General features: G+C 40.8%; 2 protein-coding genes across 2 annotated transcripts; both read right to left on the bottom strand.

Annotated features, from left to right (window-relative positions):
* Positions 1-435: 435 nt before the first annotated feature.
* Positions 436-12,650, bottom strand: LOC101596098 (olfactory receptor 6N2). The gene is made up of 2 exons (XM_004671155.2): positions 12,533-12,650; positions 436-1,394 (listed from the first exon to the last, which is right to left on the bottom strand). Exons 1-2 carry the CDS (start codon positions 12,573-12,575, stop codon positions 436-438), a joined length of 1,002 nt encoding a protein of 333 aa, XP_004671212.2. The 5' UTR covers positions 12,576-12,650.
* A 669-nt stretch (positions 12,651-13,319) lies between these two features.
* On the bottom strand, positions 13,320-14,264 carry LOC123458761 (olfactory receptor 6N2-like). Its single transcript, XM_045144032.1, has one exon. It carries the CDS (start codon positions 14,262-14,264, stop codon positions 13,320-13,322), a length of 945 nt encoding a protein of 314 aa, XP_044999967.1.
* Between the last annotated feature and the right edge of the window lie 1,124 nt (positions 14,265-15,388).

Here is a 15,388-nt window from a genome sequence, read left to right as displayed (position 1 = left end):
AGGGGGTGCAAAGATTGTTAGATCCACAAGTTGGGACATTTTGCACAGGGACATTGCCTCTCCCCCATAACTGACAGCTGCCCCCTTAATGCATGACCCACAATCCCCATGGGGTTGACCTGCATCCCCAATGAGGAGCGCCTCTTCAGAACAGGGGCAGGGAGGATGGTACCAACATGTGATGTTTACATACAAAATATGTCCATATCTAATAATAAAAAAAAATTCTTAATAAAATCTTTTTGCTCCAAAGATTAGAAGAGTTAAAGATATAGAAAACATAAGTAACTAATGGCAAATGAATGAAGTATTTGAAAAGATGAAGAGGAATTAGGATCCAGAGCATGTGTGATAATGGGGAGAAAATTCAAGGTCAGGCCAAAAGTATACAGATGCTTCCAGAAGTGAACATTGAGGTAAGGGGAAGGAGGAAAGTCAAAGGAGAGTTGGACTGGCTTTCTCGCCCCTTCTGAAGATAGTCCTCTTGATGGCCTGAATGAGCTCCTTGTTGCGCAGACTGTAGATAACGGGGTTGGCCAGGGGTGTGAGTACGGAGTAGACTACAGCAAGCGTGCGGTCGAGAGTCAGTGAATAGCTCTTCTTCAGCCGCACATACATGAAGATGATGCTTCCGAAGAAGACGAGGACCACAATGAGATGTGAGGCACACGTGGAGAAGGCCTTCCTCCTTCCTGCGGCGGTTTTTATCTTCAGCACTGCTGCAATGATTCTCCCATAAGAAACCATGATGAAGAAGAAGGTGATAAGGATGATGAAGGCATTGACAGCAAAGTCCACCAGGACATTTGTGGATGTGTCCTTGCAGGCCAGACTCAGAAGAGGCGGAAAGTCACAGAAGATGTGTTGTATTTCATTGTAGTCACAGAAAGGGAGCTGGGAGACAAGAATGACCTCAGAAATAGGACACAGGAAGCCACAGGTCCAACAACCCACAGCCATCTTAGCGCAGAGTGTCGTGGTCATGATAGCAGGGTAGTGGAGGGGCCGACAGATGGCCAGGTATCGGTCATAGGCCATAGCTGTCAGAAGGTAACATTCAGAGGCCCCCAGGGAGTGGAAGAAATAGGTCTGAAGGAGGCATCCCGCAAAAGAAATGGTCTTTTTCTCACTGAGAAGATTAGCTAACATCTTAGGGATGGTGGTAGCGGTGTACCACAATTCCAAGAAGGAGAGAACACTGACGAAGTGGTACATTGGTTTGTGCAGCGCTGCATTCAGTCGAATGACTAAGAAGATGAGCAGGTTTCCACCAATGGTGAGCAGGTATGCTAATAGCAGCATGACGAAAAGCCAGCCTCTGACATGTCTCACATTGGGGAAGCCAAGGAGTACAAAGTAAGTCAGGCTTGAGTGGTTGTGCTGTTCCATGGGAGCTGAGACAGACAAGGGAAGACGAGAAAAACTGGATTAGGGAAACTGCCCGTCAAAGTCAAAGCTCCATTTCATTCCTCACAACATTGGAAGGTAGCACTTTAATCACTGTTCTTAATGCTATTGTCATCAATATGAACTTAAAAGCAATAGGTAGCTCTTATGCTAAAAACATCCAGTGAGAAATCTACCACTGTGCAGATTTCCACATGGAAAGGGAAGGAAGAGATGATTACAAGTCTATTTCACATAAATACTGTCAGACAAACACCTAACAACACTCTAACTCCTCATTGCTTATCTCTGAACTGTGTGGTCTTCCCTAAATAGTCTATCCTTTTTCTCAGTCTAGAATTTTGGCTTCTTGTATAGGAGATTGATGTTGTAGCAAGTCTTTTCTTACTGTTAGTTCAGATGTATAAGTATTTACTGAACCAATGTAACTCAGGTATATAGGATACAAAACTTGTGGCTGGAGAGACGGCTTAGTGGCTAAGTGCTGGCCTGTGAAGCCTAAGGACCCCTGTTCGAGGCTTGATTCCCCAGGACCCACGTGAGCCAGATGCACAAAGGGGAGCATGCATCTGGAGTTTGTTTGCAGTGGCTGGAGGCCCTGGTGTGCCCATTCTCTCTCTCTTTCTGTCTCTCTCTCCCTTTGTCTCTCTCTCTCTCTCTGTCCATTGCTCTCAAATAAATAAGTAAAAATAAACAAAAACATTTTTAAAAAAAGAATACAAAACTTAACAAGTGTCACTAGACATCCCTAGAAATCCCTGGCTACTTTGGCAGGGCAGGTACATCAGTCTTTTCAATATAGCCCGTGAAAGGAAGCACAGTGCAATGTGCCAAGCAAGGGACTCATTTCTCAAACCAGGGTGGTTGAAAGGATCTTGGAAGGGAAGCCCTTAAGCTGAATAAGTGCAAGGAGAATCATCCAGAGAAAAAAAGGAAAAAGAGGACTGCAGACACACACTACCTGCCCTGCGCAGCAAACAAGCTGAGACACAGAAATGCCTGTTACCCAGTGGGAAAGACACTGTGAAAGTTCACGCGACTGCATAGGACCCTCTTCAAAAGGTTTGACACTTAAGGATGCTTATAAATGAGTGATATGATCAGACGTAGATAGGTTACAGGAAAACTGAAATATAGCTCTTCTGACAAGAAACTTGGAGATAAGAGTGCAAACGCACCTTGTGAGTATGGCTGGCAGACAAGCTGTGTGACTAATGGTTCGTGGAGAGAATGCAGATTTAAAATTAGAAATGATAAATTATCAATAAGCAAAACTTCTATATTTTCAAGCACATAAACACGGGTGAAGAATATATAGCTAACTTGGTGAAACACCATACTTAAAATGTATTAGCAGTAACAAACACTCTGTCAAGATTTAATTTTTTAATACAAAATAAGCAGATGTATCTATCACACTAGTACACAAACTTGCTCTTCTCTTAAATGGGTAGTAAAATTACATGTATGCCAAAGAGTTATTTTAAAATAAATTCCTATATGATTCACTATCAGAAATATATTGTGCATTCTTAATGTTCTCAAGCATCATGTAAGAAGAATCAAAAAGAGAACAAAGGAAAGGAAAGAAAAGAAGAGCAGAGGCGACAATAACCTGACTTTAGATGTATAAAAATAGTAGCCAGCATCAGTCACTATGCCCAGTGTGCATCATACTGCCTTTGAAAAGGGATGTTCCATTCCAGCCATCATACCGACAAACGGCAATCTCTTTTTTATATTTGTTACCTTAATCCTTAGTATAATAGCTTTCACATGAAAGATATTCAATAAAATCTTCCCGGGGAGAGCCATTCCAGTCAACTTCTGTCGCACTGGTAGCAACTCCTACCTAAACAGCTAGAAACAATCCTGAGCGCATCCCAGTCAACAACTTCAATCTGAATGTCTTCAATAAGTCCTCACAGTGGCTAATAATTCCTCACAGTGGCTAATCATGCAAAAGCAAATTATGATCAATCTGACAACATGGAATATCAACTGGCCAAGTTGGATCATTCCCTCAGGACCAATAACTTTCGTGGTACCCTCAAAGTCATCCAAAAACCCAGACTCAGTGATAGTGGCCTCAATCATTAAAGGCACTGAATGGACAAAAAGAAAAAAAATATTTCCCCAAGCCAATTAATTTAAAGAATTAAATAATCCTCACTACACAACATCTTCCTTTCAATTCATACCACTCATTTGAACCAAATTTCCTTCCAAGCCCAAATATCTCTCAGTAGAAATAAACTTATAAGTTTGATATTTTAAAATGTTAAATTCACTCAAAGCAATTAGTACTTGAGGGATTCTTTTGAAATCCCTTCTATATGGAGAGGATTATTATTCACCTTTACAACTATGGGAGGCAGACACTAAAACTATAATCTGTGCTTCACTGCAATTTTGTGCACTTTTGCCCCTCTTGGACATTCGCTTCTGAATTACTCTTCTTCTTTTATCTCCTCTGGGAGCCACTTCTCATCCTTCAAAATCAGGTCAAAGGTTAGCTCCTTAGTGAGGCATTTGATCACTCTCCAGAAAGGGACTTATTCCTTCTGCTATAGCTTTGGGCAGTTACAGTGTCTAATTAGTATAATGTTACCTTTATAGCAAGTCCACCTTCCGTATGAGTTGGCAAGGTGTTTGAGAGCAAGTACCGTGCTCCACTAATTAGTGAGCAGCCCCACACTGATGACAGCAACAATATTCATAGAAATGTGAAATCAGTTCTTATACTTTCTTGAATTGTTTCTGCTCTCAATTGACATTCTTCAACTGCACCAGAACACTTCCTTCTTGTTCTCCTGGCATCTCAGGATCAATAGATTCAAATGAATTTAGCCCTCCAAATTTAGACTGCCCCTACTTCCCCTGTTCTGTTTAAAGATACACTTTCTATCCCCCACTTAGATAAATTCAAGAAATATTTTTGATGATCTGCTGCATTTAAGAAACTATTACATGATAATTTTTCTTTCTACCCATGAGCTTGTCTAAAGCAGGTCAAGAAAGGTCTCACAAGCATAAAACGATTTCAGAATCACTCCAAAGAATTCTAGACCCTAATTTTTTTCATCACCAAGGATATTGAGCTCCACAGTAAGGAACCTGTGTAAATCTTGTTTTAGGTGGTTTTCCAAATCCACTTATTCTTGAGAAGATTCAAGAAAGCTCATTAGAGCTTATTGCATTCATGCCATTTTTGGACACTTGCACTTTATATTATCAATCTGTGATATCACACAAGACAACTTCCCATCTCTCAACATTATCTGAGTAGTCATTTACCAATATCTTAGTTGTACAATAAAAGTAAGATCAAGTAGGAAGACTGGTAGGAAAACTTCTTGTAAAGTCTTTAAGGTTTGTAAAACTGAATTTTCCAAGATGGAATTAAGTCAATTATCTCTCCACTAAGCCCACTACAATTTAAAAAAGTTGTTTCAAATCCCTTATCCATCCCACCGCTTAGATCCCCAATCCACACATCTAACTGACCAACCACTGAACATTGTTCACTTCAGTCGTTCCTGGACGGGTGGAGGATGAAGGCTGGATCCAGGAGCCTTTTTCTCTTCCTTTGACTTTTATCCCCATAGCTAGACTCCCTGGAGGCCACACTGATGAGTTAAGATCAAATGGGGCTACAGAGAAGGGAGAAACCCCAGTCCCAGGGGCAGGAGGCACTGGATGCAATCCAGGCTCCTGGGGAGCATGTGCAGATGGGAAGCTGACTTCTCCCTAGAGAGGAAGGCTCACAAAATGCGTGCTGTCTTGTCTCCCCCCTTTTTTTTTTTTATAAATTTAATTTATTAGTTTTCTTTTCAGTAAATACAGGAAGTTTGGTACCATTATTTAGGCTCATCTGTGATCTACCCCTTCCCATTAGACCCTCCTTGTTAATGAAAATGGGTCGTGCATTGTGGAGTAGGCCCCCAGTTATTGGTATGATGAATGTCTCTGCAAATCATGACCCAACATGTGACTCTGACATTCTTTCTGCCCCCTCTTCCGCAAAATTTCCCTGAGCCATGTTGGGTTCATTTTTGGTCTGTTTCAGTGCTGAGGTGTTGGGGGGCCTCTGAGGCTCTGGCTCTCTGCTTTGGTAGGAGTTGATTTTTCTCTGCGTTGATCTCCTTCCCCTTTGTGCTGGTATCCAGTTCACAGGAAAACATCACCCTTGCTTATTTCGCCAGTTGTAAAACTTTCAAACCAAAAGCCAGAGAGATTTGCTCCCTTTCTTGCTACTCCTCTTCATCTCTAGTGACTTCTCAACATGGCAGAAGCCTAATATTGCCCAATATTATTTTCTCTTTGAGAAACTGATAAACGCTCTCTACCCTGAAATAAAGCAACTGTATGGAACCCCAATAGATTTAATTTGAATCACAGATGCACTACAATGCCCACTAACTGAGCTTTTCCTGGTAACTCCTGTTTCTCTAAGCACAAGGCATGCAGTTGTGAATCTTCACAAGCACTCATGAATTTAGTACACCTATCATTCCTAGGTAACAGAGCCCAATAATGTGCCAAGGTTATACACATGCCTGTGTGAGAATTGTGAAACAAGCTCTATTCATTAGTGTCTTTGCCTCTGAGAGTGTTGCCAGTGATCATCATCATCATCATAATAATAATCAAGATGGCAAAGCCACAAAACAATGCCTATCACAAAGCCCTTGCTCCTGATCATCACAAGGCCCATGCTCCTGACCAACCCTTATTTTCTGTATGCCCCGAAGCAGTTTATTATTTTAATCTATATCTCATCAGGTATAAAACTGTTATTATGACAGGTAAGGGATATAAAATACACAATGTAATTATACTAATTTAAAAATGTTAGTCTGCATTTCTCTTTTTTTTTTAATTAATTATTTATTTATTTGAGAGCGACAGACACAGAGAGAAGGACAGATAGAGGGAGAGAGAGAGAATGGGTGCGCCAGGGCTTCCAGCCTCTGCAAACTCCAGATGTGTGCGCCCCCTTGTGCATCTGGCTAACGTGGGACCTGGGGAACCGAGCCTCGAACCAGGGTCCTTAGGCTTCACAGGCAAGCACTTAACCGCTAAGCCATCTCTCCAGCCCAGCATTTCTCTTTTTTTATGGTAGGCGTCAAACACCTATTTGTCAGACTCCCTAAATAATAAACCTAGTCCAGGTAACTTACCCTTTCACAGCACTGTTTTTGGTACTTTTGAAGAGAGCATATTTAAGCTGTTTTGATAAGCAAATGATATGTCAATGCCTTCTTCCCTAATAAAACATATGTGCCTATGACTTAACAACAGTGATTTCATTCACTTTTCTTTTTTTTTTTTTTTTCGATATAGGGTCTCACTCTAGCCCAGGCTGACCTGGAATTCACTATGGAGTCTCAGGGTGGCCTCGAACTCACAGCGATCCTCCTACCTCTGCCTCCCGAGTGCTGGGATTAAAGGCGTGCGCCACCACGCCCGGCCTCATTCACTTTTCAATGAGAGGGAATCACATGGTATAGGAACTGAGGAGCATTTCAGTAGAATCACGTTAGCATTGTTATGCGGGGTTATGTTAGCTTATTTGGGGATGAGATCAAAGGAGCAGAGCTGGCTCTGGATCAGGTCCTGTAAATTAGTAGTATCCATAGATACCTTGATGGATCTTTTCCAGTAGGTAGATTAAAGCTATAATTGATGGAGACTGAACACTCACTTATATTAGCTAACAGATAAGAATGGTTTTTGTGTGGGAGGGGGTTAAAGTGATCATATTTTTTACATGTTTAAGTGAACTGCTTCTCTTATATCATTGAATATCTCTGTCAGATTGTGATATTCTGTGAAAAACATGAAGGGCTAGCTTTGAATGTTATTTAAAATGTAGTTTTCAGGAACTGAGATCCATCTTCCTGTCACTTTCCTGCATTGATAATCAGATAACTTTGGGGGCCCAGCAAAGGCTAAGGCCTGTAAGCCCTAGAACTTTAGTGCCTTGTCATCTTTTCTTCAGGCTGAACAGCTTTCCACCAACTAATGTGTCTCTTGAATCCTCACAGTATGACTCACCGCTTCTCAGATTGGCCCTGGTGTCACTGCCTTCCTCCCTGAAAGGAGCAACAAGGCAACAGGCACTTCATATAAAATAAAAATGGACTAAATTTCCTAAATTGTTGTACCATACTGTCCACAACTTAGGATGATATTAGAACGTAATGCAGTTTCTGTTCCAGAATCACTTTGACCAAGATGAAATGTCAGGATACTCCAGTTACAATTCAACATCACATCTTCAAAGACATTTCACTGTACTTTACTGTTTAGATGTGTGGTCTTCCAATATCTCGTCTATCCTTTACATCCAATTCGTCCTTTTCATATCACTAATAACAAACTAATTATATACTTATATCTTCAAACTATTTATATACTTATATATTTGGGTTTATTTTTCTTTTGCTTGTTCTTGTTTTGTGGTCCTGGAAATTGAGCCCAGAACCTTGAGCATGCTAAGCAATAATTTGACCACTAAGCCATGTCCTTTTCCATCTTTGCCTTTCAACAATAAGTTGTAAAGTCCATGAGGATGTTGATCATTTTTTTTTCAGTACTATTATTTTGTACACTGTGTTTTTTAAAATTTTGTTTATTTGAGAGAGCAAGAGAGGGAAAGAGGCACATACACACACACACACACACACACACACACACAGAGCGAGAGAGAGGGAGAATGGGCGTGCCAGGGCCTCCGCCACTGGAAACAAACTCCAGACGCATGTACCACCTTGTGCATCTGGCTTACATGGGTCCTGGGGAATTGAACCAAGGTCCTTTGGCTTTGCAGGCAAATGCCTTAACCACTAAGCCATCTCTCCAGTCCCACAGTGTTCTTTTTTATCATAAGGCAGATATGCAGTAACTGAAAGACTGTATGACCCCACTTATATCCCTCTACACATATATGTATACAATATTTATATCTACATTAGGTCAAACGTCCAGTAATAGGTTTCCAGCACACTCTTCATTTCTTAATTCATTTCACTTTTAATAATTCACTCACTATCTACTTTTCAAACTGAATTGTGAGGGAGACCATTTTTGCCTCTTTTATATTTAACCCATTTAATGTTGTTTCTATAGATCTGGCATGTAGAATTATATATATATTTATTATATTTCATAATTGGATTTAAACAGTCTTTTGCATATGTGTATTTAAATTTTATTTTTATTTATTTATTTATTTTGTCTTTTCAAGGTAGGGTCTCACTTGAGCCCAGGGTGATGTGGAATTAATTCACTCTGTATTCTCACTGTAACCCTGAATTCACAGTGATCCTCCTACCACTGCCTCCTGAGTGTTGGGATCAACAATCTGTGCCACCATGCCTGACTTTTTATTTGAGAAATTTCCATTTTGACTCTGTCTTCTCTTTCCTTTTGCATTCCCAAACACTTTAGGTAACAACCAATTTGACAAGTCTGCTATTTAGCTTTTCATCCATGTTATTACACACCTGTAGATGTCACTGTTGATTATGTAAAGATCACTTTGACAGAGCCTTAGGTCTTTTTTTCAATATAATGAATCGACCATTTTTTAGAAAGATTTAGCCATACCTAACTATAAACTTGTCATAGCAATAGAGTCATTCAATCTACAACTTTTTTCTCTTCTTCCTAACTTGTATTCCAGATCCACCCCCTCACCTTAGAGATGGACCCTGGGATCTGCTCATAGTGACACCTTCTCTGGCTGGTCAACTGGACATCTACACTATGAACTTTAATAAACTGCTGAATCTATTGAAGGACACCCATTCAAACTACCACATGCTGTCATAGAAAAGGTTAGAACTTCTTGGAACTATTTCATACCCAACCTACTTCCAAATTCCTATAGAATTTTGCTTAAATTATTTCCTACATATCTATTGCTTTAGTTTGCTTCTCTTTAAAGACAGAGAGGTTTTGATGGATGACTTCTCAAACACTACCAAAAAAAAAAAAAGTCAAAAATCCAATGATTAACCAATTTCCTATTCACCTGTCTAAAAATAATATTGCTCAAAAGGAAACACTGGTTTTATTTACCCTAAGACTTGATACTAGACACTTATCACCAAAATATATACATACATTAAAGACACACATATATATATACTCATACTGTGGTAGTTTGAATGGATACTCCCCAAGAGATTTAGGAGTTTTCTGAAAGTTTCTAGGTACCTGGATAGAAGGGGTGTTACTGCGGATGGATCTGAATCCTAGCATAAGATATGCAGAGTTCTTGAGCTATACCTGGGGTTCCTGGGGCGTGCTTGCCTATGTTGTTGGTGGTGGCTTTTCTCTCTATGTGAACCTGTGAAAGGGGCCAGCTTCTTCTGCCATTATACAACTTCTCCTGGTTCTGTAGACTTCAATAAATCCCTTCCTCCTATAACTTGGGACTGATTTAGAAGCTCATCCCAACAATGTAAAGTTGACTGTGGCAGAATTGATACCAGGAGTGGGGTAGAGTGGCTGAGATAAATCTGGCCATGTGGATTTTGGTCTTTTGGAACTTTAATTTTAGAGAAATAAACATGGAAATAAAGCCTACTGAAAACTTTGTTGCAACTGGGCAACTGGCATCAAGGCTGTCTATGTTCTGCTGTCCATGCCCAAAGAGTTTGATCAAAGTTAAATTTGTAATGGACTCATGTGCTTGACAAAAGATATGAAACTGAAAATTTTAAGATTTAAAGTTGGAAAAACTCAAACAAGTTTAAAATCAAGGGCATGGAGACTGGATGCTAAAACTGCTATTGTCAAATGCATTAACATTTAGAAGAAGGCCCAACTACTTTACATTGAAACAATGAAAAGGATGCCTGAGGTGATTCTACCCAAGAAAAAGTAACTGCTAGAAATACATTTGTAAGAAACAAACCTCCTCTTCAAAGTCACTGATTCATTTAATTCCTGAATTAAAAATATGGCTGTGTCCTGCATGCCTGGTATTGGTTTCAGAAACATGAAAAAGGCTTGGAGTGGGTCATGAAAAACACATGGTTCCAGGAGTCTCTGATGAGATGAGGCATGAAAAACAGGATGTCCCTTTATAAAAGCTGATGAAGCCATTGGAAGATGGGCCATGGTTTACAAAGACATCCAAAGGTGTTTTGAATCAACCAAGACTGTACAAGGGCTACCATGACACACTGTTGGCTCTGGATAGAAGTTTTCCCTAGCTATTTAACCCAGCTGAAGAGGCAGAACTGAGAATTTCAGACTATCAGTTACTGGTTATGGATATCAGAATTAAAGTACAGATGTTTGATGTCTGTCTGATTATTATTAGGTGTACATTGGTCCATTCCCTCCTTGTTATGCCTAATAACATTTGAAAATATGTACTCTGTGCCTTTATATGTTAAAAGTCTATAACTTGTTTTGATTTTATAGGACTCACAGTTCAGAGACAATCAAATCTTAGATGAGACTTGGGGCTGCAAAACAAGCTTAAAATTGATAAAGTCTGTGAGACCGTTAAAGTTAAACTAAAACCAACAAGTAATGTCATATGGTTAGAAGTCTATTGGGAACTGGGGGCAAAATTTGGCAGGTTGAATGGATGTGCCTCAATAGATTCACAAGTTTTATTAGAGCTTCTTATGTTTCCATCTACCTGATTGGAATAGGTGTTACTGGAGGTGGATCTGAATTCCAGCCTCGGATATTCAGAGTGCATGACCTCTTCTTGGGGGTCCTACAGTGTGCCTCCGCAAGGTGTCAGAGGTAGCTTTTCTCTCTCCATGGACCTGTAAAAAGGGGACAGCTTCAGCTGCCATTATAAAACTTCCCCCGGATCTGTAAGCTTCAACATCCTTTCCTCCTATAACTTGTGTCTGGTTTAGAGGTTTGTCCTATCAACAAAAAACTGACTATAACACATACATGCATGCTTACATACATATATACTTTGGGAAACAAAAAAATTGCAGTTTGATTTTTATTATTACTTTTTCTCCCCACAACCTAAATCTTCTTTAGTTTCAGAACAGAGAATATGGTATACAGTCTAGATCAGAGCTTGATGGTGAGGGAAACATCACATACATTATCATAGGAATCCTTCAGATTGGACAATCTATATTAAAATTAGGTATTCATGCTCTCAGCAAAGATAACTGGGCTGAGAGAGAATTGATAAGATGTGCTATGAAATGTGCCCCTCATTTTCCTATGCACACTTTTGCCGTTAAAGTCATTTAACCACCATGACATCCTTGCATTAGAAAGAAAGCATTTTAAAATTATTATTCCAAAACAAGGAATATAAAATTCATTAACCCTTTCATAAAAAACCAATGTTCCCTAAAGAGTTGTTATTTCAAGTATGTTTTTATTCTCCTTTTATATTTTATTAGAGCAGTGTCCACATTATCCTGAGGTAGAAAACTCTCCAGGGAGGATTATCCAGTTCTACATCTTACTTAAAAGGACCATCAAAGAAATACTAACCAGGAGTTCCATAGTTTCAAATTTGAAGCTTAGGAAAGCTTTTGTGAAAGTTACTTTTGTGTTTCTCACTTTCACTATCAATCCTTGTGCTCTTTTCACTACTTTTCAGGGCCTTTATTTATCACACTCCTAAAGCAAAGACAAAAATGTGTTTCTGGGTGTTGGACAGTATTCTGCTGCCATAGCTTGACGGTGTATGTGCTTGTACAGGATGGGGGAAGGAGGGAGAAAGAGAGAGTCTGTGGAGGAAGGCGGGAAAAGTTAACTACTCAAAACAAAAGTGTGAAGTCCTATGTGTGTACATGCAAGACAGGGAAGGATGAGATTGAAGAGAATGGTAGAAAAAGTTAACAACTCAAAATGAAACTGTGAGTTCCTCCACCTGTGAATACAGGAAGGGGTGAGGAGAAGGCTGAAACAAGAAGTGAGAAAATACCAGTTTACATGTATGTGCACATGTATATATTTTTTCTTGATTCCCAGAGTTAGCTTCACACACGAAGCATTGCATCAATATTGTTCTTTGGTTAAGTTATGACTTGTTCCACTTCAGAGCACAGAATGTGTCTTTATAGCTCATCCAGATATGGAACAGGCTCAGCGCCCTTGCCTGCAGTCTCACCTTCTTTCATAGGGCAGACATCCTCAACTTCTGCTTTCCACATCCATTATTGCAGAGCTGCCCGGGAGGACCCATTTCACCCTCCTGTGGGTGCTGTCTCCATGGCTCAGTGGTCGACAGCTCAGCATTTAAGCAAGATGTCCTTCTGATGTCCCTTTGCTTAGCTGATTTCATTTACTCTGCTTTGAAACTTTCTCCAGGAATTCAGTCCAGTTCACAATCCCATAGCCAGCATTGGTTCCCCAACTTCTCTCAGTACAACACAATTTCTTTTCAAGTCCTTCTGTCTACCTAAAACTGTACTTTACTTCTGTTTTATTTCTCTCTCTCTCTCTCTCTCTCTCTCTCTCTCTCTCTATATATATATATATATATATATATATATGTACATACATACATATACATACATACACACACATACATATATATATATATATGTATGTATATATAAAGTTTTATTCCTCATATGTTCTTTGAGGTAGGGTTTTGCTGTAGCTCAGGCTGTCCTGGAATTCACTATGTAGTCTCAGGGTGGCCTTGAACACTTATGGTGATCCTTCTACCTCTGCCTCTTGAGTGCTGGGATGAAAGGCATGCACCAACATGCCTGGCTTTATTCCTCATCTTAATAGGTTCAGAGACAGTAGTTCTCTTTCTACATTTCTCTGTTCATCACAAACCAAGATAATTTAGGGTGTACATTTCACAGACAATTTATTAATTTACTTGACTCTGATTAACTTAATCTTACAACTATCAAGTGCATTGACTACTAACATATAGGATTTCAGAGTCGTTTCAACATAGCCCTGATCCTCTCTGTGACCCTCTTAACAGCCTCCTTCACCTCCTTGTTGCGAAGGGTATAGATAATAGGGTTAAGAAAGGGGGTAAGAAAAGTGTACACCAAGGCAATAAGCTTGCCTCTGCCCTCAGCTCTAATCTCAGGTGGCCCTACATAAACAACGAAAGCAGAGCCAAAGAACAGTGTGACTACGGTCATGTGGGAGGAGCAGGTGGAGAAGGCCTTGGCACGGCTAGCAGCCGAGGGCAGCTTCAGCACAGCTCCCACAATACCTCCATAGAGGCCCAAGATGAGAGCAATATTGCATAAGTTGATGATGCCTATCACCGTAATATAAACCTGAGCATGCCAGCTTGTGTCCACACATGCCAACCGCATTAGTGGTGCCAGGTCACAAAAGTAATGCGCTACCTCTTTCCAGCAGTAGGGCAGAGTGGCAGTGAGACTGGCTGGCACTAGGGCAGCTGAGAACCCAGCCACCCAAGTAGCCCCCGCCAGCCACAGCTGTACCTGTCTGCTCATGAGGGAGTGGTAGTGGAGTGGGCGGCAGATGGCCAGGTAGCGGTCCAGGGCCATGACTCCCAACAGGTAGCACTCAGTCATGCCCAAGGAATGGAAGACATACAGCTGGGCGAAGCACACGACCGGCGAGACGGGCGAGCGGCCACGGAGCAAGGTGTGCAGCAGGCTGGGCGCCGTGGTGCTGACGTACCAGAGCTCTAGGAAGGACAGGACACTGATGAAGAAGTACATGGGTGTGGACAGTCCTGAGTCCGCCTGGACCAGGACAATGATGAGCAAGTTCCCCGCAAGGGTGAGGAGGTAGACGCACAAGGCCCCCAGGAAGGCAAGAGGTCTCAGGGCGCTAGAGGCGGTGAAACCAGCCAGGATGAAGGTCTGGGGCCAGGTGTGGTTGACATGATCCATGATTTCTAAGAATGAAAGGGTAAGACAAAAGATACGTGACTTTAGGCTTCCTCTTGAGAAGTTTCTGTGAAACTCAAAAATATGTTGTATGGGGCTGGAGGGATGGCTTAGTGATTCAGGCATTTGCCTGCAAAGCCAAAGGACCCAGGTTTGATTCCCCAGGACCCACATTAGCCAGATTTATAAGGGAGGGGGCATGCGTCTGGAGTTTGTTTGCAGTGGCTGGAGGCCCTGGCGTGCCCATTCTCTGTCTCTTTCTCTGTCAAATAAATTAATTAAAATTAAAAAATATGTTGTGTGGATCAGGAAGGGAGGTAACATTATCTAAACCACTCACTCCAGTTTATGAAAGGAAATGAATGCTCGAAGTCAGAAATGATTATCAAATTTCATTGCTGAAAGAGTTGGAATGGAGTTTAGGCAGCAGAGTCTCAGGCTCGAGGATTTTATCAGTTGTCCCAGAAAAAAAAAAGAAAAAAATATCTTTCTCATCCTCCTACAATCACTAATGAAATAGTCCATAAGTTAAAATCCTGGCTTTTAACATATACTCTGTCAAGTAATCTGGCATATTAATGGTAGAAAAATGACTCTTACTTTGTAAAGTCATATTGCTTGTTAAGGCTTAATTTTTTTTCTTTGTTTATTTTTATTTATTTGTTTGAGAGTGACAGGGGGAGAAAGAGGGAGAGAGTGAGAGAAAGAATGGGCACATGAGGGCCTCCAGCCACTGCAAAGGAACTCCAGACACATGAGCTACCTTATGTATACGGCTTATGTGGGTACTGGGGAATCGAGCCTCAAATTGGGGTCCTTAGGCTTCACAGGCAAGCATTTGACTGCTAAGCCATCTCTCCAGACTTGCTAAGGCTTCTTTACAGGACCTCCTGGAACTCAGCTATACTCTCGTCAATGGCTGAAGTAGGAAGGATGAGGAAGAAAAAAAACTGGGGATCCTCAAATCTTATAACAATAGGACAAGGTGAAAAATCTAAGAGAAGACAGGGTCATATATTTTATGGAAGGATCCCAAAGGGTTGTGGAGAGGGGAGACAGATTAAATAAGGTCCCTGTGATGTAAGTCAAGAGGTGCTAGTGTAACTTGTAATGCATTCTTTGAGAAA

The sequence above is a fragment of the Jaculus jaculus genome, chromosome 1 (assembly GCF_020740685.1).
Source record: "Jaculus jaculus isolate mJacJac1 chromosome 1, mJacJac1.mat.Y.cur, whole genome shotgun sequence".
Classification (NCBI taxonomy): domain Eukaryota; kingdom Metazoa; phylum Chordata; class Mammalia; order Rodentia; family Dipodidae; genus Jaculus; species Jaculus jaculus.
This window is presented reverse-complemented; position numbering and strand designations above follow the sequence as displayed.

What these genes read in the sequence shown, in the direction of transcription:
- LOC101596098 (XM_004671155.2), bottom strand. Translation starts at nt 12,575, where the DNA reads ATGTGGAAAGCAGAAGTTGAGGATGTCTGCCCTATGAAAGAAG. An exon ending in TGTCTGCCCTATGAAAGAAG is followed by an intron (nt 1,395 to 12,532) that starts GTGAGACTGCAG and finishes TGTCTGTCTCAG; the next exon opens with CTCCCATGGAACAGCACAAC.
- LOC123458761 (XM_045144032.1), bottom strand. Translation starts at nt 14,264, where the DNA reads ATGGATCATGTCAACCACACCTGGCCCCAGACCTTCATCCTGGCTGGT.